At 45.8% G+C, this 26,686-nt stretch overlaps 1 protein-coding gene across 1 annotated transcript; it reads right to left on the bottom strand.

Annotated features, from left to right (window-relative positions):
• Positions 1-8,230: 8,230 nt before the first annotated feature.
• LOC112111314 (protein CutA homolog) lies at positions 8,231-25,173 on the bottom strand. Its single transcript, XM_024206697.2, has 6 exons — positions 25,090-25,173; positions 22,262-22,410; positions 14,721-14,780; positions 11,438-11,483; positions 10,376-10,425; positions 8,231-8,648 (listed from the first exon to the last, which is right to left on the bottom strand). Exons 1-6 carry the CDS (start codon positions 25,171-25,173, stop codon positions 8,546-8,548), a joined length of 492 nt encoding a protein of 163 aa, XP_024062465.2. The 3' UTR covers positions 8,231-8,545.
• Between the last annotated feature and the right edge of the window lie 1,513 nt (positions 25,174-26,686).

Here is a 26,686-nt window from a genome sequence, read left to right as displayed (position 1 = left end):
ATCCAGCGAATGGAAACTGTGGCTTTTAAAAGTCAATCTGTAGTACATCTCTACTGTTAAAATAATCTCTCACCACTGAGGCTTGGTCTACACTACTGTCGGTATAGCTCCATTGCTCGGGGGTGGAAAATCCACCCCCCGGAGCGACGCAGTTATATGGATCTAACCCCCGCTGTAGATAGTGCTGGGTGGCCGGGAGAGCCTCTCCTGTCAACATAGCCAATGCCTCTCGGGAAGGTGGAGTACCTGCACCAATGGGAGACGCTCTCAGTGCTATAGTGGCGTAGCTTCACTGCTCCAGCACTGTCTGTGTAGACAAGTCCTTAGTCAAGTGCATAGAAAGCATTAAAAGACTCTCCTAACGACACAGGTTGTGGGTGAAAAGAAACTGACTTGGCTCCTGAACCTGCATCAGATCGGTGTGGGCCTGTGCTTGTGTGGATCCAGTTGTAGGGTTGGGATCTTTCTATGCGTGTTAGGATGGTTTTTGATTTGGTCTCTTGGGACCTGATCCAAACCCCATTGGAATCAATATGAGTTTTTTCCATTGACTTCAACAGAGTTCGGATCAGGCCCTATATAATTTTTTATATTTTGAGCACAAAAGCTAGTTGTGGGTTTTTTTTTGTTTGTTTTTGTTTTGCTGTTTCCAAAAGCTAGGCTTTTTTGTAATGATTCGAAGTACTGTAGCTATTGCATGTCCTGGGAAATACATAAGTGCTTTGAATGCATCTTTATAGCCAAAGAGGCAATATGAAAAAGACCCTTTATTGAATCTGCTCCTTGTTCTCAGCACATATTCAGGAGCCCCAGGATAACCAAGAGATTTTGAGGCTTTTGGCTTAGAAATGATCGGGGTGGGGGAGGGGAGACATAACCCCATTCCTTCTGTATTTTAAATGTGGGTGTTAGTTGGGTCAGTGCCCATCGCCTTTCAGAGGTGAAGTGAAAGAGACAAGATCCTGACTCTGTCGTGAGCTGCGCCTCACTTGTCAACTTCAGTAGGTTCTGCCTGCATGGAGCTTATAACCTGATCAAGGAATTAGCATTTAAGATCTTAAATCAGTAACAGAATCAATGTGCCTGCTGAAATTGCATGCAACTCCCTTGAAAAGACAGTAGCAGAAAGTCAGTTCCTCCTTTACTTACCTGCCAAGACCCGAAACTCCCACTGACTTCAGTGAGTGTCCCTGAGAGAGGTTTGCAGAGCTGGGGTCCAGGGGCTCGGGCTTGGCTTAGAGCAGTGTGAGGGACCCAGCTGCCCGTTCTGCTCTGGGTGTTGGTGGAGTGCTCAGCTGATGCGCAATGAATGAATCCTGATCTTGCCAGGTGGGGCCTTTCTGTTCATCTCTCAATTGTGTTTCCCCCCTTTGGAAGCCGCGGAATGGGCAGAATAGGCAGCGCAGTGACACCAAGTCCTCAGAAAGCCATTGCACATTTCAGGAACGTCTGTGCCCCAGTGTGCTGCGGGTGTAAACACAAGAAAATCCCCCACTTTGTCACAGGGTGTACGCTTCTTATGTTAGGCCCTGCAAACCAACCAGCCAACCAATCTTCCCCACCCCCACATCCGTTCCAGAGAGGGGAATGTAGAGCCTTTAAAAATGCTTTGTGCCAGAGGATGTTGCATTAGTTCTAATAGATCTTATAATGATTCCGTGCACCTTCTAAAGATTTATGATGTCAAGTTGCTGCTTTTAATAACCAACTTTTGTTATATTCAAGTTGTAATTAATATGTCTGATGTACAATTAAAAAGTCTTTTTTTAACGTCACCGGCTCTTTATCGTGGCCGTTATTAATCCTGTGGTCGTGAACCCTAGAAACTGGGCCATACCGAGCATGACTTGATGGGTTCTGCCGTCTGGCTTATGGAGAGAGGCAGCTCGTATGTCTCTGGGATTCTAAGGCCGGCCACCAGAGTGAAAGGCAACCGCAGGGCTGAGGTGCAGACTGGCACTTTTCAGCATGCTTCCGCTCACTTTCCTCCAGGGGCACGTAGCACTTGAAGGCTGACGTGCCTAGTTCTTAGAAGATGCAGGGCTGCTGAATATGGGACAAGGCCAGAAGGTACCTCCCTAGACCGCTCCCTGCTGGAGATCCTGCACTTCCCTCTGAGCCTTTTGAGCCCTCCCTGACTTGCATCCTGTGTGTGGATCAGCACTGTTCCAGAGAACGCTCCCTTTGAAGTCCGTCAGTATCGTTCCCCTCCTTGAAGGATCACCACATGGTAATGGCACTCGCTCCCCAGTCCCGTGTAGCAATGCAGAATGGGCTGCCTTCACAGAGCCTGTTACTGGGTCAATGTGGTTTAATTTAGGCCGTATACCCTCTCCCACAGAAACCTTTAGGACGTGATCTGGGAGGAAGGAAACCTTTCCTCTAATTCTTCTGTCTGGGGAATGGGGTCAGTCCTGCAGAAGAAGCAAGGAGCCAACCACACGGACATCCTCTACTTCTTAGGGGAAAGGGTCTTTTTACTGCTCCCATGGCTCCATTGGAGGCCCCAGCTACACTACTTCCAAGAGATTCCTACAGGGTGCAGGGAAAATATGCCACCCACTCGATCCTTACTTGCAGCTCTTGAGCTGTGGAGGTTAGCTGCATGGACAGTCGCATGCTGGTCAACAGGACATGATGTGGCTCTTGGTTACCGCATTGCCAACTCAGTTTTATCATTAGTCAGGTGATATTTGGGTTTTACTTAAAGCTCCATCTCCTGGAGTGGTGAGAATCTGTTTTCCGTTCTAGGCCTCCTGTGTATGGGGAGGGAAAAAGCAGGGAAACTTGTCCTGAATGCAGCCTGAAGACTCAGGTACCGGGAAAGCAAAGCAAAGAACCCCATGGTTATTATTTTTCTTTAAATATAATGATTTTGGGGGTCTGATCTGTGACTTTTTTCTTTTTAAATACTTGGGGTTGGCAATATTGTCAAAGCCACGCATGGCTTTGGTTATTCACCCCCAGTATGCGTTTCCTCCCTGCCTTTGCTGCCTAAAGCACTCTTGGGTGTCTGCTTGCATTGGTAGATGGGTGTGCTGGACCAGGAGATGCTATCTGGTAGGTTTGCCCCGACATTTAGGAGTTGTGCATAGGTGGGGAAAAAACCACTGGCAACGTTTGCTTTGCTTTTTGTTATTATTGATTCAATTCTTTCCCGAGCAGCATTTGCAAACGGAACATTGCAGCGTTCTGCTAGTGCTTGAGAGCCAGAACGTGACACTGGGCAGGATTTCTTTATTGGTCAAGTTACCTATGCTGCACCAAGTAAAGAAACAACGTACACAGGGAAAAGGCAGTTTGGTTTCAGTTATGAGCAAATGACCTCAGGGGTTATTAGACACACACACTGGGCATTCTAAAAGCTCGGTCGGTGTCTAGACACCTTTCCTGGTGCCTGTTTTCTAATAACAGAGGTGAAAGTGACAGGTTTCAGAGCGGTCGTCATGTTAGTCTGTATCAGCAAAAACAATGAGGAGTCCTTGTGGCACCTTAGAGACTAACAAATTTATTTGAGCATAAGCTTTCGTGGGCTAAAACCCACTTCATCAGATGCATGGAGTGGAAAATACAGTAGGCAGCTATATATACATAGTACATGAAAAGATGGGAGTTGCCTTACCAAGTGGGGGGTCAGTGCTAATGAGACATTTCAATTAAAGTGGAAGTGAGCTATTCTCAACAATAGAATACCAAGGGAGGAAAAATCACTTTTGTAGTGGTAATGATGCCAATGTAATCAGGGCGGCCCATTTCAAACAGTTGACGAAGGTGTGAATAACAGTAGGGGAAAATTAGTATGGGGAAATTAGTTTTTGTAGTGACTTTTGTAGTGAGTGTGTCATTCTTCACTGCTACAGACTGCTCTGAGGTTTCCTTTCTTTGTTCACTACTTATCTGTATTAGTTGGGCTGGTAGGATGCTGGATCTCTGTTAGTAACTGAGAGACACTGAATGGGGATAGATAACACTGGGCATTTTTAATGATTTGGAACAGAATGCATTGTCTTTAAAGATAGCATTACTTTAGCTAATGTTTCCCCTGGGGGCATTTTTAAATTGATCACATACATTGAAATGCACTTACCTATGGAGCTAAGACCCTCCTTTGCTTTTTTGGGGTATTTAGTTGGCTGGTTCATGAATTTGCTCTATATTCCCACCCAGGAAACTTTTATTTTGGAGCTAAGCGGGCGTATGAAGGGTGGAGGGAGCATATTTGCAAGCTATGTATACTGCTTAGAGGAATTACTTCCCCAACAGTGACATGCTGCCATCTCTGGGTGAAATGCATAAATTGCACAATTGTTCAGGCTAGGATATAAAGAAATAACTTAGAGAATTTTTTCACTTCAAGGTCCCAGAAGCAAAGACAAGGTTTTCATCTCAAGGCCAAAAGACCAAAAACATCAAGACACTTGATCACAGCCTTGGATAGACCAAGAGACTACCTATTACACTTTGATCTTAGCCAATAATATCCAATTTATTCTACAGGGGGTATTGAGGGAGCCAGAATGTAACAACCAATAAACAGCTGCTTAACCTAGGGTTAATCCTACTGTGGAGATAAAAGTAGCTAGAAATTTTTTTTTCATATGGCATTTTTAAAAGTCTCCATGTATTTGCAGCCAACAGCTCAACATACTTTTGAAATAAAAATAGTATACAGGAGTCCAACAGAAGCAGCCGGAGGGATTAGGAAACCCGAGGGAACTCAGACTGGAATTTGGCTAGGACACTAGGGCTAGAACAAAAAGGGTCGTGGGCTCTTTAATTACAACAAGTGGTCAGGACCTTGGTTTTATGATTCATCTGAATAGCAACAGCCCAGCTGTCTCACTATCACTATGATGGCACATTGACTCAGAGGCTGGCGTGCCACCCATTGAATTCCCAGCACTGGTCCCCAGAGCGCCAAGGGGTTCTTGGTAGTTCTGTGACCCAGCCTGACCCTGCTTAGCGGTGTGAAATCTGACAGGACTCCAGCAGCACAAGGGGCTGTAGCCAGTATTACTAAATATGATGTTTTAATTTGCTGTTCATGTAATTTCTAGCTGTAAAACAAAGGGCAGGGTGGAAAGACCTGGCTCTCGGCGTGGGGGAATTCTATGTTTATACTCAACAATGACGTCGCATATCCTATTAAAGGAAATAAAAGCCCTGTTTCCTTGTGGTGTGTGAGCTAGAACTCTGTCAGCGGATGAAAAGGAGCAGATTAGAGATGCATTTTTTCCTATCCTGGATTATCATACAGTATCATGCATACTTTATGTATGCAGCATGGTGGAGATGAGGCCTCTGATTTACAGCAGCACTCATGCGCTTTGTACTGTAACAGGATTAGTCTGCATAGCTCTGATCCAAGAGGCTAAGACATGTGAAAAATCCTTTAAACTGGACCATTAGGCAAGAGGAGCTTCAAGGGAGCACTGAACTGTACGGAGCTGAGGTATTTTAGCCATTAAAGCGCTAGCATTTCACTCTGAGTTTAAAGAGTAGGAGGAAGGTAAAGAATGTAAATCACAGTAGGCTCGCACCCAGTTTGGACCCCAGGAGCTGGGGAGACAGAATTGCTCCAGTTTATTTCAGACAGTTCTGTGCTTTTCTTTAACATGTACCTAGAGCACGGGGCAGAGGGCGACTCTTCACAGAGCAGGGAAGTAGTTCTGCTGGCTTGACAGCCCTGGAGTCTGACATCCTCACTGGCTTTAGAACGGGGCAGCAGAGGTAGCAGCAAACAGGGCCTTTTATTCTGCTGGTGCCTTGATCCTGAACTGCTCAATCTCCATAGTCCAGTCCATCCTTGACACGCTGTGAGGCTGGCATGCCAGGCTCACACCCACCTTTCAGCTTTCTCAGGCGAAGCCAGTGCTCTCCTAGGCGTGTGCAAGATCCTAGTGGGACAGCGCCATGAGCTCTTTCACTAGTCGCTGCAAAGCTCCTGGGTCAACTAAGTGCCCCAGAGCTTTTTCTCACAGTCAGATTATTAAATGACTCACCCGTTAAAATCTCCCTGCCCCAGGACATTTTATTTCACCATAAAATTCTAAGGCAATTTTCAGGGTTCACCGTACAAATCTGACCAGGTATGGACAGCCTTTTTTTTTCTTTGGCTGTGATGTCAAACAGCGATCCTGCCCACATGTGCTCATTAAAGAGCGAATGGCTCCTTTTCTGCAGGCGCAGGGGTGTTCTCCATGTGCTCTGCCAGTATCCCACTAATTACATTTAGCACTGGAACATTCATAGCACCTAACAAATAAGTTGATACTAGAAAACGAAGGGACCTGGCCAATCTGCCCTTCAACCCCACTAATAAATCTCTTTCCCATTTGCTGGTTGCTGACCTTTATTCTGCAAAGTAGCTTTAATTCCACAGCTTAGCACATCCAGGGACCATTTAAAACCACAGCAAAGTGCCAGTAGGTAGGATTCAGAGTAGGTAGGAGCGTCTGCAGGTGCTAACGAGCACAGGGAGAGTGATGTCACCCCGCCTGTGCACATCTCTCATTGAATTTCAGACCCTGCAAGTTTCCTCCCCTGACTTGTTCTCATGTTTTTGGCTTCAAGGGAGTGAAACCCGCTTTACTCCAGCTCGGAGCGGGGGATGGCTCTCCACCAGTGTCTAGAGCCAGGCTTCATTTCAAGTGTTCGTTGACTGGCAGATGCATGCAGCGGTGGTTCCAGTGGTCAGGCATTCTCCAGCGCTGCATCCTTTGCCTCAGCCCTGACAGCATCTGCCAAGCAATTGCAGCAAGGCCAGCCCTGTTCCGTCTCCCTTAGGGTTAATCTGATTTTAAGCACAGCTTCAAGTGACCCAATTCTGCTCCCATTACAGACCCCCTTCCCCTTCCTATTGGCCCCTTGCTCCCTCAGTTTTATCATCCCACCCCACAGCATGCCCACGTCTCTGTGTGCGAGCTGTATACTTTACATTCAGGGCAGGGACATCAACTGACACCTGCAAAGTGTCACCCACCGCAGCACTCCGGGCTTGAGCCAAAGCCCCCTGATGCCAAGGGAGAGACTCTCATTGACTTCACTCAGCTTTAGATCAGGCCCTGTGTGAATTAATAAACCACTGGCAGAACTGACCCATGGGAGCAAGAGCAGGCCCAGGCTATAGTTATCACCCACGGCCAACATTTTGGCAGTACAGTGGCCAAAAGTCCCAGTCCTTCTCAAAGGGAACCCTTTTTCCTGGTGGCTTCACCGCAAACATTGGCCCACATACTCGAGGGCAGAGCGTGCTGCAGAATCCACCCCCCACCCCCCACATTCCCAGAAAGATCAATGCCAGAGCAGGCCTGCCCTTCTCGGCTGAACTGGCCTTTTCGTAACCACAAAAGTCTAAGAGCAAACCAGGCATCAGGAGTAAGAAACACTTCTGTTCATTAACGTCTCGGACACATCAATTACTACATAGTGTTCCATAGTTTACCTGATAATAAAATTAATCTATTAAAAGCCTGTGCCTCTGTTTGCAGTGTGACATGCTGCCAAGGGAGAAAGTGTTTGCTGCAGCCAGAGGGAAGTTTTTGTTGGGACCAGGTTTGTCTCCTTAGCCTGGCACTGTTGTGCAGCATGGCATTGGCCCTCACTGGCTCCCTGCTGCCGTTAGGCATTGCTGGATGCTCTGGGGAGCATTAACCGTTTGTGCTCTTCCCAGAAGCAGTAGGCTATTGTCAGCCGCGTCCCCCAGTCCAGCTTTCTCCCACCCCAGTGGGTCCTCGTTTGCGCTGCCTGGGATCCTTTCACAAATGCTCAGTAGGCAGCACTCTGAATGGCTGGCTGTTTTTAAACTGCCTCGGCTGCCTTGTCAGGACGCAAAGCAACATGTTGCTGCAACCGGTGCCGCACAGCAGGAGATGACATGATCTGGTGCATCATGGGCTGTTTTGCTGCATCCTGATTTACGTTCATTTGGGCAGGCGGGACAGAGGGCTCGGCAGGACCTTCCCCATCTTTGGTTCCCCCACTTTGCAGCAACCCTTCTTCAGGAGGCAGACAGACCAGCGGTCACCCCGGCTCACTGTCACTGGGGCTGCACATGCCTCCTCTGCAGGCAGCCAACCCCTGAAAGCCAGTGGACTGGAACTCTGGTCCTTCTCCATGGACTGTGTTGCTGGGGCCTATCGTGTGCATTTTCACCCTGTGGTCCTATAAATAGCCATAGCGTCTCCCTAGGAGCTCACAGCCCATCACACACCCCTTTGCAGACCCTGCAGTTCACAACTTTGAAACTATTCTTGGACAACTTGTGCCCTTTCAGGCTCCACTTACGATGGTTGCTAAATGCTCAGTAGAATGTAGGTTTACACAAACGGGGCGTGTCCATTAAACTGTATTTCAAGTAGGAGTCAAATTCCAAATCCCAGGCGCTTGTGCTACCTACATTCCCTTGGGGTTTTATTGTCCTTCCGTATGTATGCACCAGTCCCACCTCCAGTGAGAGACGACTAGAGCGCCAAAGCAAATGTCCTCTACGCCTGGCAGGAAGGAAAAGCTGGGTACGTCTGGAGGACAGAATGGTGCAGTCTAGCTAGTCATCGGGGACACCTTCTTCAATCCATTTTAAATAGAGGGGGTTTCCTTGGTCTATAGGCAGGCTGATAAATTCAGGAATCTCAAAGGGATGCATGGATCTGAAATGGAAAACACACACAGCCCCCCAATGGGAGCAGATCATTTCTGCTGTAGGAACCAGCTCAATCTTATTTACAGCCCCAAGAAACGAGGAGCTTTCAGGTCACAGGAGCATCTTTCAAGAAGGGCCTCCAGACTCTGCCTCTGACTTCAAAGCAGTTCTGTGGCCCTTCTCTTCAGATCAGGTAGATTCAAAAATCCATGAGCTTTTCGCTGTGAGTTTGGGGTTTAAGTGAACACGGCTTCACAGGGTGGCTGGCCCCTTTAAATGAAGATGGTCCAGCGCCTTTATGCCAGTACAGCTGTTGCCAGTTTGACCAATTAAGTGAATGGGGCAGCACCTGTGGGAGGTCCCTGATGGAAGCTATCGGAGGGGGGTAGTAGGTGGGCTGCCTGCAAAGAAGTTTCCCAAATGGTCTCTCCAAACCGGAAGAAAGGCCAGAGGGCTGGAAAGGACTGAAGGCAGGAGAGCAGCAGCCTGCTAGCTTCCAAACTGAAGCCAAGGGCAATCAGCGGAGCAATGGAATGGACCTGCTGGCCTTTCTGAGATGAGAGGTTAATGGAACCAGGGAGTGGTGGATGCTCCCCTGATGAAGAGGAACCCCCAGCAGAGAAGCTGTGGGAGGGTGGGCTCCTACTGGGAAGAGTGAAGTGGCACTTCTGCTGGAAGGACTGAGATGTCCACGCTAGCAGGACAGGAGAGGACTGAAGAAGAGCCTGGTTGGTGGAAGATGCTGGACTGTGGTATGTGTTACACTGATGAGCTAGGTGTTGGGGGATTCTAGGGACTATATGCAGTGGGTGTGATAAATGGACGTGTTTGGGGATGGATTATTTGCACTATGTTTTGTAACAAACCAGCCCCAAAGAGGGGTGTTATTGGGGTAAGAGAGTCTGTTGTAGAGCCCCTAGGGCCCCCAAAAGGGAAGTGAGATAGTACCCTGGTGTTTGGGCACCCAGCCGCACGGGGCTGCTCAGGGGCGAGAGGATATCATTCACACACAGGAATTGCCAGACTGGATCAGACCAGTGGCCCATCTAGCCTGGCAGCCTGTCTCCAACCATGGCCAGTACCAGATGCTTCAGAGAAAGATGCAGGAAACCCTGAAGTAGGCAATCATAGGATCACCTGTTTTAAGGGAAAGTTTCCTTCTTACCCCCCCTTGTTAGAGATTGACTTAAGCCCTGAAGCATCAGGGTTGATATCCTCTCCGAAGCTCTTATTTATTTACTACGATGACTCTAGATATTCTTGTTATCCAGATCAGTGGATCCATATAATTGAATCTTGATAATTCAATGATATCTTGTGACAGTGAGTTCCACAGGCTCATTGTTCATGTTGTGAGAAAAATATTTCCTTCAAAGGTACGACTAAGACCAAACCACTCTGTTTCACCTAGCTTTGCACTGATTCCGTGAATTCCCTATGGCTACAACACAAAAGCTGAAGTTCTGTCCATGTTGGTGAACCTGAGAGACTTTTTTGAGGTATGTGGACTCCATTTCAACTAGAAACCAGCTGGGCTTTACCTAGTTTTTCATTTTAGTGTAAGCTTTGAATTGATATGATGTCTGATATTTGGCACCTGCAGAAGCAGTCAAGGAGCTAAACAACTACACATGGGTGTTGGGAGGAAGTAACTGTGCCCTCTGACTGGTTGAGTTAGAGATGGCAAATTTAGTTTAGGGGGAAAATATCATTTGCAACAGGCAGGAGCCTCACCTGATGTAGTCCGATAATTCACTTATTTTTGACGTCCTGGTTTTCACTAACTGTAAAAGAAAAAGAGACAATGTAAAGAGAAATATAATCTGGGACAGCGGAATTGTTCTCACACACATGATTCTTCCACACTAGTGCTGACAGCATCTACTTTAGTTCTCTTGAGGGAATTAAAGTCACTTAGGAAGTCTCATGGCAATATTATGGCATATGCAAATTATTCAAATAACTTTGAGCTAGAGTCCCATGGGAGATGTCTGAAATACATTAGCACTGTCTGCAGCAGAATGTCTGGCAAATCATGTAATCTCTTTGTGCTTCAGTTTCCCATCTGAGAGACAGTGTGGCCTAGTGGACAGAGAACTGGACTACAACCCAGGAGACCTTGGTTCTGTTCCCAGCTTTTTCCACTGGCCTGCTGGGTGACCTTGGACAAGTCACTTCACTGCTCTGTGCCTCAGTTTCCCATCTGTAAAATGGGGATAATGACGATTACTTCCTTTTGTAGAGTGCTTTGAGATCTACTGAGGAATTCTAAAAGAGCTCGGTGTTGTGTGTAAAACAGGGAGAGCAATAATTCCCCTGCTTTGTCTGTTTAGACTGTAAACTCTTCAGAGGAGGTACTCAATCATTCTATGTGTCTGGAAAGTGCCCAGCACAATGGGGCTGGTGCTTCTAGCCACGTACATGCAGGAAAAATGCTGGATTGACAGCCCTGCTGAGTAAAGTAAACGTTTCCCCCTCCTTGCCTGCTGCTGTGCCCTGACCTGAATGGAACCTTCTCAAAGTGAGAGTTCAGCCGATTGTGGCTCATTGAGGTCAGGGTGTCTCTGCTGGGGGTTTCTGTGATGTGGACCCCTGTCCTCAAGGAACTGGAGAGAGAACCTCCGAATCCATTTCACGCAGTCCTCAGATGGTACCAACTCTTGGCCACTACTGCCCCGAGCTGGAGCCGTCCCCGGAAATCCTCATAATATTTGAATTAATCGTAGGTGAGAGTCAGAAACGGGGCCCCTCTTAGAAATGTGTCTCTCTACTACATACACAGGACCAGACACTTACTAGAAGTATTTCAGTGGCTTCTTCTATTTCCCCTTTCCAAAAATACCTAGATTTAAAAGAAGAAGAAGAAAGAAAGAAATACAGTAAATGACTGCAGTCCCATTTATACTGGCTCGGCATTAAAATCCATTAAAGACATTGAAGTGCTTTGAGATCTGCTGAAGGAAAGTGCTCTGTAAGAGCTAAGTATTATTATTGTTTGATTTTTGCCTGTTCAGTGCATGCTACAAGGTCACATTTCTTTATCTTGTTCTGTGTCGTTCTAGAAATGTCACGTTTTCTAATCACTTGCTGTAGATTTGACTGAGCAGGTGGAGTCACAAACCTGACAGATTGCTGGCTAAACGCTTTCTCCCATGCTCAGTAAGGCCCATCTCCAGCCCAGGTGGACCCTTGCATCCATGTGGAGCCCCAGTGAGGTCGGTGGTGCTCTCTGCTGGCACAGGGGTCTGCCCAAGCAGAGCGCATTGCAAGTTTGGGAACTACGGCTGGCTGTTTGGACACAGTAGGGAATGAATGCCTTGGATGACATTTACGGGCAAAGAGGCTCGCTTCCCAAGCACGCTAAGGGGCTTTATAAGCATGTACTAAGGGTAGAGCGTTCAGGGGTAGATTGTCTGCCTGAGCCACGTGCCTGCAGGGCAAGGACAAATCTGGCAGCTGGTTGCTGATCCGAGCTGGAAAACCCGAGGTACCAGGCGACTGTAAGCATTTTAAATTACTTCCATGTCAGAACCCCCATGGGATGTGACAGTCTTGAGGGCAATCACTGCATTTATGAAAAATGAACATTTATTGCCCTAGAAAATGTCCAGCTGCTTGCCTGGGGCTAGGTCTACACAGAGTAGATGAGGGAGCGTCTGTAGTGTTGGAGCGGCTGGAGCTACCATGGGTCAGGATTGAGGTGCCTCAGCAGAACTGGGTGGGGGCAAGATTAGGAGGGGAGTCTGAATGTCAGGAATGAGGTGAGTTGGCAGAGCTATGCTGGGGATGTGGACTGGCAAGGGAACAGCAAAGTGTGTTGCCGGGGCTGTTTGGGGGCCCAGGACTGGAATAACAGGGGCAAATCTCCTTGATCACACTCGTGCCCTTTTAGAACAATTCTCTTGGCAGAATGCCGCCATCATGCCACCCATGCGCCCGGAGCTGGAGGCCAGAAGTCATCTGGAGGCATCAGAGTGGCTAGTGAGCAGCAGCTAGGGGCTCCGTTGGCCTGGGAAGGAGGAGGCTAAAACAGCTGTGTGCGCATAAGTGTAACCAGGATCCAGCCTTAACACGGATTATCACACACCGCTCTGAAAACAGAGAGGAGCTATTCATAGAATCATAGAACTGGAAGGGACCTTGAGAGGTCATCTAGTCTAGTCCCCTGCACTCATGGCAGGACTAAGTATTATCTAGACCATCCCTGACAGGAGTTTGTCCAACCTGCTCTTAAAAATCCCCAATGATGGAGATTCCACAACCTCCCTAGGCAATTTATTCCAGTGCTTAACCACCCTGACAGTTAGGAAGTTTTTCCTAATGTCCAACCTAAACCACCCTTGCTGCAATTTAAGCCCATTGCTTCTTGTCCTATCCTCAGAGATTAAGAACAATTTTTCTCCCTCCTCCTTGTAACAACCTTCTACACACTTGAAAACTGTTATCATGTCACCTCTCAGTCTTCTCGTCTCCAGACTAAACAAAACCAGTTTTTTCAATCTTCCCTCATAGGTCATGTTTTCTAGACCTTTAATCATTTTTGTTGCTCTTCTCTGGGCTTTCTCCAATTTGTCCACATCGTTCCTGAAATGTGGCGCCCAGAACTGGACACAATACTCCAGCTGAGGCCTAGTCAGCGTGGAGTAGAGTGGAAGAATTACTTCTTGAGTCTTGCTTACAACACTCCCTCTAATACATCCCAGAATGATGTTCGCTTTTTTTGTAACAGTGTTACACTGTTGACTCATATTTAGCTTGTGATCCACTATGACCCCCGGATCCCTTTCTGCAGTACTCCTTCCTAGGCAGTCATTTCCCATTTTGTATGTGTGCAACTGATTATTCCTTCCTAAGTGGAGTACTTTGCATTTGTCCTTATTGAATTTCATCCTATTTACTTCAGACCATTTCTCCAGTATGTCCAGATCATTTTGAATTTTAATCCTATCCTCCAAAGCACTTGCAACCCCTCCCAGCTTGGTATCATCCGCAAACTTTTTAAGTGTACTCTCTATGCCATTATCTAAATCATTGATGAAGATATTGAACAGAACTGGACCCAGAACCGATCCCCTTTGTAGGATGGTTCTGCAGGAGTCGAGTTCAATGGCATCACACTGCTTGAGACTGCTGCGCGAGAGATTGAAGTAGGAACAGAGACTCCTCCTGAGATGGGGCAGGTGAGCCCAGGGCTACTGAGGGATTAGTGGAGTGGGAGAAATGTTAGAGAATTGCACTGCTTGGACCAGCTCTGCTTGGAGTGCTGTTGTTCAACTCTACCAGCCAGGTTAGGAAAGGGAGGGTGGGACCCCAGATAGATTTGTGGCTGGTGGGGAGCTGTGTGGTGCATTCGGGGCCTGATCCAGAGCCCACGGAAGTCTGCCTTGGAGTGGATGGCTTCATTGGGCTTTGGGGCAGGCCCTCGGAGAGGCAGGATGGTCCAATGGCCCAGGCACTGGAAATGGAAGATTTGTGCTAGTCCTGGCTCTGTGTGTGTGGCCAGGCGCTAGTCACAACACCTATTAATAATGAGGTCATTAATACGTCCTGAGCTTCATTCATTAATGACAAGGTTTCCAATCTGTGGGTGGAAGGCCCAGGATGCCTGGGAGTATTATTGCTGTTTCCATATTCCAGGGCCAAAGGCTGCCCCTTCCTACTGTATGAAGACATCAATTAATATTATAAATTTAGGTCCCAGGAAAGAAACAACACACATTAAATAATGGTGAAAGAGGCTAAAATCCTCTTTGCGAAGATTTCTATTCCTAAGTAACCAATAAACAAATGGCCACAGGTGGGCATGTCTACCATCCACCCCCTATTCTTCATATGCTTAATGCACTGTGGCAGTACAGGGGTCACTCTTATAATCTCCCTGTCTAGCAATCGGAAAGCAGTGCAGCTTTCTACGAATAAATTGGTCTCCTGATTGCATGGTTTCATTGGCCTAATCCTGAGAGGTGCTGAGCCAGTTGTGGGTGCTCCGGCACCTCTTGGGTTTGCTATTCCTGGCTTAGGCTTCCATTTGCAGACGAGCATTTGTATGTCCTTTGGAGGAACGTTCAGTGCAACTCACATAGACGAGGCCTTCGGCAGGATATTCACGCAGGCAGCCAGCTTTTTATCCATAATGGCCCTAAACAGAACAGACAAGGTGAGTTTGTAAATAAACTGTACTTCCTCCACTCCCGGCAACCTCCTCCACCTTGAGCTGTGAAGTTAACCTTGAGCTGTTTCCTCCAGTGACAAGCCTTGACATCTGAGGCACGATTAATCTGTTTCCAGCTGAGATTAGCTCAGCATGTCTCCTACTTGCTCAGCCAGGGGGAGGGTCCCTCCAGCGTGCTGCTGATAGACCCTGAAGGTTCCAGCATCAGTGCTGGCCTGGGGTAATATGCAGGACTCATAGGCACAGATGGCAGTCTCAAATGCTAGCTAATGAAACCTTGCACCATCCCCATGGTGCATCAGTCTTATCCCCATTTTACAAGTGGGGAAACTGAGGCTGAGATTAAGAATTGGAGCTGGGATTAGGACAAAGGAGTCCCTGACTCCCAGTCATAAACTCACATCATGAGACTCCACTTCTTGCATGCACAGCAGACTAAAAATCGTCGAATGTACTAAAGGTTTAACAACATCGGCCTTTTCATACCAGAAAGTTATTAGAAATCTGAAACCCAAATCCATTCCTTCCAGAAAGCTTCCTCCTTTGGTTGTGGACTAGTTTGTTATTGTGGGGCTGCCGGTGCGTTACATCTGGGCTGCCGGCAGACATGAGCACAGAAGCAAATGTGGGGCAGGGTAGGAAGAGGGCTAGGAGTACAAGGTCAAAGGTTGTGCTTACCAACCCCACCAGTGTCTCTATGCTTTTGGAGAGCCCCTCAAACTTGTTTCTTTTGCACCCGCTGCCCCCAGAATTGTGTTAAACATTCTTTGAAGGCGTGGCCCTGTTAGGCTTGTAATTTGTTTTTCTTTAACTCTGGCCTGTGTTTTGTACTTAGCGCTATGGCAATGAAAACTTTAAGCTCCTAACAATTACACTTGGGTCAAAAATATGACCTCAAAATTCCAGAGGAGTCAGGAGTGAATAGAGAACGAAAGAATAGGAATTAACCCTCCGTGGGGCTGATGTTTGTACACTATTCGCTACTTCAAACAAAATAAAACAAACCTGCTTTGGCTCTGAGCAAGTTAAAAATATCGCCCTTGCATCCAGATTAGAATAGATCCTAGGTGGGATTATGAAACAAACTATATCATCTAGTGAATCTTTTATCCTTAAAAGAGGATTTCATGTCACAAGCTGTGAAAATACCACATGTAGATTGAGGACTGTATAACATCACAGGGTGTCCTGCCCCAAATGCAACCTAAATCAGCACAGACGGTAACTAACCCAAGTCAGCTGTTGACATCCAGGCCACGGGACCAGTATGCAATTATGTAACAGGTTCAAATCTGTCACCTAACCCATAAAGCAAAGCTATTTAGATAGTCTGGGTTCTCATTTGGATTCTCATAAGCTTCTTTTCACATCTTTATTATTAGACCTGCTTTGTCTGTCTACACAGTCCGCAGCCAGATCCATGAGACAATGGAGGCGGCTTGTTACTATTCTCCCTGCCACAAGGCAGGACCACAGACTGGCCTCTCCTCTAGTAGCAGGAAGGAAAAGGGACAGACCTGTGGAGTGGGGAGAAAAGCAGCTCCATTGTCTTCTTCCCACAGATGCTGGGAAATCCCCTCCGTGGCAAAGCATTGGGCACTGGGGAGGCGAGATGCCAGAGAGCAGTCGCCCTCCAAGCCATGCTTCTCTTGGGTCTAGGCTGGTTCCCAGCTTCTGGAGGAGCAGGTTGGGTGCAGCCACTGCCAAAGCGAGTATGGCAGCACAGCTTCTGAGGGAGCCATGGGCGACTGTGGGAGTGAAGCCATGCCCCACAGGACAGTCAAATAACCTTAACTCTTCCCCAAGGGAACAATATGGGGGAGACTATGAGCAGGTGGCCCAAGGAGCTGAGTTTTTAGCCATGCAGTGTCTGAATCTCATGCAGCATAGAGTATCTCAGAAGGGGGAAAGTGACACGATCCAGTGAATGGCTGGAACTGACTCAGTTTTACTATTTAGGTCAAGGTCATACTGTCTTATCTTACTAAGTGATTTGAAGAAGCAGTAACATACTACAGAATGGGGGACAGTTTTCAAAAGATGCAGCTGATTGCTATAATAATACTTAGCCCTGTTCTCCTCAAGGTGCTTTAAAAACACTAATTAATCCTCTTAACCAGTTAAGGTAGGTAAGAATTTATCCTCCCCATCTCAAATTTACAGAGGAGGAAGCTGGGCCTGAGAGATTACAAGACATATCCTAAACCACCCAGGCAGACGCTATTAGAGCTGGGATTAGAACCGAGGAGTTCCTGGGAACTACTCCTGTATTTAGGTGACACCTCTATAATGGGTGACCATTTCCCGGTAAGTTATATTGCTTTTGTGGAGTCCTCTGCAATAATGCTGAAGGCTAACGTTGGCTTTCCTCTAACGAGGAATATCCCATGGATTGCAAAAAATCTCTTTTAAAACAAAAGAGAGCCAATCTTTGTGCAAGATTTTATGTTTCACTTTGTTGCATCCATCAGTTGGCCAGCAGAGGGAGCACAAATTAATAAATACTATCCCTGACACAAGTAAGGGTGTAAACAACGCAAAGGTAAATTGACTTATGTGCCAACATAAACTGGAGCAGGAAAGTGAAAATCCATTTTTGCCATATGAAAACAGAAAAACAGGAGGGCAAGGTCTGTATCCGCCTTCTAACAGAAAATTGCAAACAGCAGAGAGAGCACAAGAAGAAGAAACTTCTGATGCTGTCCCTTTAAGGAAACTATTTATGTCCCTCCTGCAGAGATTTGATCCAGAATCCTTGTTACAAATTAGCAGGTCAGAAATTGGTCCCTGAGGAGCACAGACTATGACAGGGAATGCAGTATAACTTCTTGTGAAACGGTATCCATTAGGGAGCCATTTAAACCGTGGCTCATGCACCTCAAATGTTTAATGTTCAGTACTTATGCATCCATAAGTAGCCACAAAAAGCTTTTCTCGGTGATAACCTGTCTCCAGACAATGACACAATTTTTCCATGCTTGATTTTCGCAATTGCTGATGAAGGTTTAAGTGTTGGTGACTGGCACAAACCAAGAACACTTGGAGATGGACACATTTCAGAAGACAAAGTGCATTTCAAAATGCATGTTATAGCAAAATGATTTGCTTCTTTACCAACCCCCCGCCCCTCTCCCCACACACACACACACAAACCTATCTAAAGGCTTAGGTTCCAGATTTAAAGTGGCTCATTCTAGTTGCAAATGTGTTGCTTAGTCAAGTGTAGTTACTTGAAAATCTGATTACTACTTACAAGAAAACACAATGTTACACTTTTTATAGACCCTACACATAAACTAAGCTGTGCACATGTGCTACCGCTGGGAAGAGCTGGACATAGCGCTAGCTCTTTGAACCTATATTTCTTTGCTGTTTAAACCAGGTTAAGGTTTGAACACAAACAAAGATTTTGTATCTGAATTATGGGCCTGATCCAAGCCCCAGGGGTCTTTCATTAACTTCAATAGGCTTTGGCTCAGGCCTTCTTCTAGCTGGCATATTTTATAGCAGTAAAAATGCTACATTTACACTGATCTATAAGTTATTTTTGTCTACTACAGGTATTATATTAAACTCTAACTTGTATTTTAGTAGCACTACTATTACATTAGCACTGCCCTATCTGTCTGACACCCTGAGGGACATAGAACAAAGCTTAATGGCAAAAGCTGACAGTGATGGCAATCCCTGGAGAGGAGCAGTTTCTGGAGCAAACTTGTTTGGCAGCTTGACTGGAAGAGGGAAAAATACAACACAGAAGCATGAGGACATGGTGACATTAACACTTCAGCAGGAACAGATTCTGAGCTGAGGATGTTAATGGCGGAAAGCCAAGCCAACTAGCCCCTTGCAACTGATAGGAAGCAGTTCCCAGTTTGACGGCTGCAACATGTCCAGACATTCCAACTCCTCCATTTCTATTTTAAAAGAGAGGTGAGTGGCTGGTTCAGTAATTATTGAAAGAGGCCCCTTACTGAAAGGCAAATGACAATAATCACTCAGATATTTTCATTTCAGATTACTACCAGATAACTAGGAAAACATACTTTTAATTGGAATTAAATGGAGAAAAAAACTGTATAAAGCATGCACGCCACCTCAGCATGCAGGGGATGGAGAAAGAAGGGATATTAGGGGAAACCACTGTCTTCAGATTCAGTGATGTACATACAAGCTCTTAGTTTCAACTGTAAACCCCTAGTACTTGTAACATGATCTATACAGCTGGTGAGAAAATGCAGGTTTTTCCCATGAAAAATCTCAACTTTTTATTGAAAACCTGAACATTTGTGACCCAAAACAGCCAACAACTAAACCAAAAATGTTCAGGTTTTTGTTTTTTTGACAAAAAATAATTTTTTCTGAGGAAAGCAGATATTTCCTGGGGAAATTTTCATGTTGTCAAACCCGATTTGCCATCAAGAAATGTTTTGACAGAAAATTTTCAACCAGTCCTAATGATCTACTAGAGGTGTGAGAAGTATCAGGGGGTAGCCATGTTACTCTGTATCTACAAAAACAACAAGGAGTCCGGTGGCACCTTAAAGACTAACAGATTTATTTGGGCATAAGCTTTGGTGGGTAAAAACCTCAGAGGTGTGAGAGTTTAGGTGGAAAATCAGACTTAATTTTTTTCTAAAAGTCTTGGGTCTGAGATTAAGGTTAACAGGGATTGCAGATGTGAGACATGATCAGAACCGCATTGAGAATGTGGTTGATACACTACATGAGAAAAGTGATCAAGTTGATGCAGGTGAAGCATGCCAGCTTGAGAGCCCTGGAGACTGCAGCCCTCTGTTAATCCACACAACAGGTAAAGTACCAGGATAAAAAATAACAGGGACATAAACTTTCAGGCTGCCATGACCACTAACTGACTGGAAGCAAGGAAGGATATCACCTATGATCAGGTTATGGGAATCCTTCTACCTTCCTCCAAAGCAGCTGGTATTGGCCACTGTGGGGGAGACAGAGTGCTGGGCTGTATGGATCCTGGGTCTGATCCTGTAAGGCAATTCCTATGTGAAGGGGACTGTTCTCTAAAGAGTACCAACAAAGTCCTATGCATTTTACCAATGAGCAGGAGGTCACTGCTGGGCAGAGCTTATAATAATCACTTAATACTGAGGTGTTGTGAGACTTCAAGTTTTTAAAGCACCATAGAAGTATAAAGTACAATTCCTGGGATATTGTTTGGTGTCATTCCCTCCCAATGAACTGAGATCTATGAAACACATGGACCCTGGGGAAAATGCAAATATTAATAACAAGATGAAGATGGACGGCTGAAAATGGCTGTATACTTCATGATGGCTTTGGGGTGGATATTTCATGTGTATTTCTATGTCCCAGCATTAACACACATTTGTATTCATACTCTAGACAGATGAAATATGAATAAGCAGAAAAGTAAAGAAAAAGACATGCACAGATACAAGGCAAACCTGGGGGCTGATGGAACATTCAGGTGTAACCCAGTCTTATCTTCATAAAAGATAATGATCAGCCTGAAATATTTTTAGGTTAGATTATTTGTGAGGTCACCTTCAGAATGCTTCAGGGCCTGATCATGCCCTATGGACCCACAAAACTCAACTTCCCAAATCAGACACAGGCAAAGAAGCAAAATCTCCATTTTGTAAAGACTGGGAGACTTCTACTAAGTACCAATTTTAATATCAGTGCAGGTCACTCATGTTATAACTTGCTCTAACTGGGGTGCCTCCAAACTGTATTTGTTTACAGCTGAGCAGGCCTCGAAATCTGAAACCCTTTACAAACACCAAAGAAAATACTTGCAAACGGAGTCTGGGAATAAGTACCTCAGTGAGCAAGCTAGGGGAAAGATAAAGACATCCATACTAGCAGCTAATGGGTTTTGGAAAATCAGCTTTCATCTACAGAGCCAGTTGCTACAACCCATTATCACTTAATCCCAATTCCTCTGAGCTCAACTTTAATTCATTAATACCAAGAAAAATGTTAGCAAAATACATGTAAATCTCAGCAATGGGCATGAACTGCAGAGAGTGATTTATTTCCTCTCCCTTCCCTGGAAGAGAAGGAACAACAGACAGAAAATGTTTGCGGAGCTGCTAATGTGAAGCATTTTCAGAGACTAAATGGTCTTCTCCCCAGTAATGCACAGTTATTCTTTTTTGTCATACACATCAAGTGGTAACGCACTTGATACAGTTGCAGTATTGAGGGTGACACAAAATGCCTTTTAGTAGCCCATTGTTTCCTGAATAGCTGTTCGGGAACACTCTGTCATTACGGAAGAGAGGCAGAGTTTTTGGCAAGCAGAGAGTTAGCAGGGAACAGAGCTCATAAGAGGTGTTGCAGGAAACTTAACGGTCCACTATAAACAGTTCCAGTATTCTGAACAGAGCAGCTATTTAGCCATGTAGCTAGGAATTTGTGAAGTGTTCATCATACCAATCTATGGTACATTAAAAATAAAAATGATCTAGATGTATTTGAAGCCCTTGCAAAATGCATTAGAGTAGGGAGGGGTATTGAGTGGCAGATTTTGTCTCCCCCCCCCCCATCCCCCTCTTTTTTTGGCCTGGTTTTCTTTTCTTTATTTTATTTTATCTATTTTAGGCTTTTATACTGCCACCCATCATTGTAGCATCTGGGCACGTCCTACCCAAAGTCAACAGCAATAGCGAAGTCCCTAGTGGACTTCATAGGGGTCTCTGACACTTTACTCTTTCTAGGGTAGAATCTCTGCTTGGGCTATTCTCGGTTGGTTTCTGTTCTGGGTGGGTTGGTTGGTTGGTTGACTGTTACAGGATTTTTTTTTTCTGGAGGAGTGTTTGGGTGTCAGTGTTGTAAGTGTCATTCTTGCTATGGTGATAAGGCTTTTTGAAAGAGAAAAGTTTGGCAACATTTCCTCAAGGTGGTCATGCTCTGGAGTCACCGAATCTCACCTGAACGTTTGTTCCAGAGGCAGATCCCCTTGACCCAGAATGATTTGCCCTCCACCCTCATGCACCGCTGCTGAGCTTTGTGACCTGCACTGTCTCAAAGGAGTTCAGCTGACATGGTGGTTGCTTGATCCAGGAATTGCCTTGAGAATTAGGACTGAGGCCTTAGACTGGCATCTGAAACAGACTGGGAGCCAGTGCAGGAATTGGAGAGGAGGCGTGATGTGCTCACATTAGCCTAGGCCTCGAAGGAGGCAGGCAGCTGTATTCTGCACCAGCTAGATAGATATTTTTGGGGGGTACAATTTTCCTTTAGAAGGTTGAGTTCCTACTCTACAGAGCTGTTTATGGGAGAGAGTTAATGCATGAGTGGGAGAGAAAGTGTGTGTCATGTGGAGAAAAAGGGAGAAACCCTCCTCAGAAATAACTACTGTAAATGAAACAAACAACCCATTACTTCATGACAGCCAGGCTTTGAATTATTCAAGCACAACAACAATGAAAGTGACACCGTACCTTGCAATATCCTTTGCAACTTGTTCATTGGGACAGTTAACGAAAGCAATGGACTGGGTTCCCGAGATATAGCTGCCAGTGACTGCAGAGTGCAGCTGAAGACCTAGACTCTTCAGCACTGGGTACATCAGTAAAGACAGAGTTATTACCTAAAGAATGCAAAATACAACAGTGAGAATGCCAGGTCAAGTGTGTCCCTCAAATTTAGGTTGTATTTTAAAGAAACCCCAAGCATTTACTGTATGTATGAGCCAAGAAGAAAGTCTCCATTCGTTGTGTTGCCATTATTACAATAAAGCTTATTATTTTAGTTCAGAGAAACAATGTTTAAAACAAATAACCATTCCCCAGTAGTGGGTTCAATCCAACATTAGAGCAGTGGGTTTAGTGCATAAATAGGTCAGTTTCAGAGTCCAGAACAGAACCTAAGAGACTGGGGCCACCTGCTTCAGCAATAATCATGCTCAAAATGTGCATGTACAAAAAAATTCACTGTACAACCATAAAAAACATTTATAATTTTTTTTAAACAAGAATCATAAAGTACTTTGTTGGCAGGATAAATGACATTCCATCCTTTAAACAAAACCAAGAACAAGCTGAACTGACCTTCAGTATAAACTATTATTTCAGACTTGATACCGAAGGGAAGTAAAGCTGTAAGAGTGGGCCCTTAATATGCAAATAAGATAAAAATGTATAGTTTGGTTGGCTGATCAGACAGTTTGTTTTATGAGAAATTGCATCGTAGAGATTGAAGATAATCAGATTTTTATGCAAGCCTGGTATCCAATTTATTGCTAAAGGAATTTCTGCCTTTCTGTCTCCACTATGGACAAGTACAGCAAAAACATATTTACAGAAGGAAATCATAACTCACTCACACAATATTTGCATACTATGTTATAGGCACTGATTTAAAAGCACCAAAACTGAAACCGAACAGTCTCCACTGTTATCTCAACTGTGTATTTAATTTTGTGGGTCAAATTCATCCCTGGAATAACTACATCTGATTATAGAGCTACTCCATGGATGAATTTGGTTGTGTGCACGCTCAGGTTAAAGGAACATTGACAACTTACATTTAACTCAAAACAGAGCCAGTTCTGGCCTGGGTATTTGCCAGAGTAGAGCAGTGCTTCTATTCCCCTTATTAGGAGAGAAATACATGCTCCCTTCTGTTCAGCATGGCAACCATGAAAGTTATATGTGCATCCCTTGAGGCTGTCCCAGTGAGCAACATTTGTAAATAAAGAGTAATACAATGTTTACAACCCTCCTGTTTTTTCCCGACAAGAAGTGAGAAATCTGATGCAGCAATGCAATCGTTGTTTCCTCGGGTTTGTCCAAGAAGTGAAGGCCAAATTGGAAAATTTTGGATTTCTGGGTTGTTGATCTAGATACACCCAGAGCTGTCAATATTTAAAGTATAAGCTTTCGTGGGCTGCAGCCCACTTCTTCGGATGCATATCCCATAGCCGCCAACGAAAGCTTATGCTCTAATAAATTTGTTAGTCTCTAAGGTGCCACAAGTACTCCTGTTCTTTTTGCGGATACAGACTAACACGGCTGCTACTCTGAAACCAATATTTAAAGTGACTTAGATTCAAAAACCACCGTTGTGGGATCCTAAATTCAGTGAGATGACTGAAAAATATGCAATTTTGTTGGTGCTGTGTTGGTCCCAGGATATTAAAGAGACAAGGGGGTGAGGTAATATCTATTATTGGATCAACTTCTGTTGTTGAGAGAGACAATGTGGGCTACACAGTGCTCTTCTTCAGGTTTGTGTAGCTTGAAAACTTGTCCCTCTCAAGTTGGTCCAATAAATGATATTACCTCCCCCACCTTATCTCTCTAATATCCTGGGACCAATGGGGCACGAACACTCCATACAATCACTGAAAAATGGGAGACTGGAAAGTGATGGTCAAATCCAGGACATTTGCAATTTTGCAAAATGTCATCCCTTAAATTTTGCAAAACAAAACCTAGGACTGGTTTTGGATCCGGGTTTGAAATCCCCATATCAATGTTTTTGATAAACAACTCTAGTGTTGATGCATCACTAAACGAAATCATCATGGCAGCCTTAAGTAGAGCAAGGATTCCTCAGCACTGGTGAAAGAAACTTTTTAAAATTGCCTTCCAATCAAATGAGAAGTCTGAAAATGTCCACAAGGGAATATTTTTCATATGTGTGTTTCTTCTCTCAGATCAATTTTTTGAAAGTCCCTCTGCCCCGCCCCCCAATCTCTACATCTGCATCTCCTAATCACCCACTGGATTAGATGTCTGGGCATCAGGAATTGATCTATATACAGACTGGCATGTGCATGGGTCTTTTTTCTAAACACTGAAAGCATAACTTGTCTTGGGATCTGCATTGTCCCAAGACAGAGAATTTTGTATTCTGCTAAGTGCATCTTTGCAGCTTTCCCACAGCTAGGGAGAAGTTTGCTGGGAAATGCACTCAGCTGGGTGCAATTAGTGTCCCGGAAAAGTGAATCTGTTGTGAAGTTACCCAACAAAACAGGAACGAATACACTGACTCGTCTGCGCTCTGCTCTGCAGCATGCGGGGAGTTGAACTGGGGTGGGGAGGGTGTTCAGGTGAGGTGCCGCTTGCTCACCGATTCATCTTCCCCTAAGCAGCTCCCCCGCTCTCCTTGCCTGCCCTGCTGGGCAGCTGGTGCCTCAGGGACCAGCGGAAACGATCCTTCCAGGTGAAATCGCCTTGCCCCGGGCACTGTCCCGTCCATGATCTGCACCCTGCCTGCGCCCACCGGGGCTCACAGCCGGTTGCAACGAAGGGAGCAATCTTACCAGCAGCCAAGTGAAACACCCCGGACGGGAGCAGCCCTGGGCAGCCGGCAGCTGGCAGCGCTGAGTTAGCCAGTCCAGCTTCATCCTGCAGGTCGCTCCTAGTCCAGGGCCAAGGCCGGTGCCTCCAGCCCGTCCCTCCACCTGCTCAGCCTCAGCCCAGAGCGCTGCTGGGGCCGGTGGCGGCGGGTCTGGCTGGGAGGGGTGTTTGCAGTGGACACGGAAACTCCTCCTGCTGCTGCTGCTGCTGCCAGGAGGGGCTGGTACCCGGCTCATGTGCCACCTGCCGCCCAGCTGGGCAAGGCGAGGGCACGGACCAGCCCGAAGTTAGAGCTGGGATTTGCTCCCTTGCAGGAAAGGATCATGGGCTGCCCAGTCTGTGCCTCACTCTGCAGAATGCATTACAGTCCCCCCCCCCCTTAGGGTGACTATATTTCCCAAAGGGAAAACTGGTGGGGCTAGGCTGAGGCCTCCGCTCCCTGCGCAGGGCTAGTGCCAGCCTCTCCCGGAGCACTGCTGCCCCTTCCCACACGGGGTTGGCGTCGCTGCTCACCTGCCTGCCCCCCACCCGAGCCCTGTCTGCCCCCCACCCGAGCTCTGCCTCCCCCACTCAGCGGGGCTGGCATCGCTGCCACCCCCACCCCCTGTTCCTCCACACTCCACCCTTGTGACAAAAGGGCATTTGTCCGGTTTGATCAAGTTGACAAGAGCAGACAGGACAAATGTCCAGTTTTGCCAAAAGTTGGGACGGCTTGGGCAGGGTTTATAAAAGGGACCGTCCCGGGAGGGATGGTCACCCTACTTACTGTGGGCTGGGGGCCGCTGGCTCAGGGAATGGTACTGAGGATGCACTGGGAGATGTACACGGCCATTCTTAGACACACAAGAATCGGATTATGGGGGAAGCTTTTGATTTGTAGTTTTAGGGACAGATCACTAATCTTTGGTCATTGGAGACTCCACAGTACTTTCCCTGAGTCCTGGCTATATTCCATGCTGGGAAAAGACATTCTGCCCCTTTAAAAATTCCCTTCTGTAGTTTATGTGAGTCATGCTATTGACTTCATTGACACTATTCAGGAGTAAATCAATCAGGGTTTGGATAGTTAATTAATCCTCAAAGCACCCTGTAATGTAGGTAAGTATTATTATTATTCCATTTAAAAGATGGGGAACTTGACACTGTGACGTTCGCTGACTTGGCCAAAGCCTATTATGCCCATCACTGCGATATCTGAATCTGAGTAAAACTAGGGTGTTTTTAGCTCCCGCCTCCCAGAATAAGATATTTGAATGTGAAGAATAAAATGTGCTGAAAGTGCACAAAACTAAGAAGCATTTAAAAAGAAAGTCTCCCTAGCTTTTAATTACAGCTTTGCCTGTTAACAACCTTGTAGGTTTTAAAAGTTATTTCAGGTTTAACAATCTCATACACTGTGTATCTGCAACGTTTCAGTCCGTTGGGACAACACATCTAGCCTGAATTGTTCCACGTTTATCTCTAGTCAGCTTCACTTTCTCCTTCCCATGCACAAGCGTCAGAAAGTGTTTTGGATTTTACCCTGCAAGGGATTGTTTTACATCTAATTATCTCAGCAGT

The sequence above is a fragment of the Terrapene carolina genome, unplaced genomic scaffold (assembly GCF_002925995.2).
Source record: "Terrapene carolina triunguis isolate 2854851 unplaced genomic scaffold, T_m_triunguis-2.0 Scaffold238, whole genome shotgun sequence".
NCBI lineage: Eukaryota > Metazoa > Chordata > Testudines > Emydidae > Terrapene > Terrapene triunguis.
The sequence above is the reverse complement of the archived record's forward strand: the minus strand, read 5'-3'. Positions and strand labels throughout refer to the sequence as shown.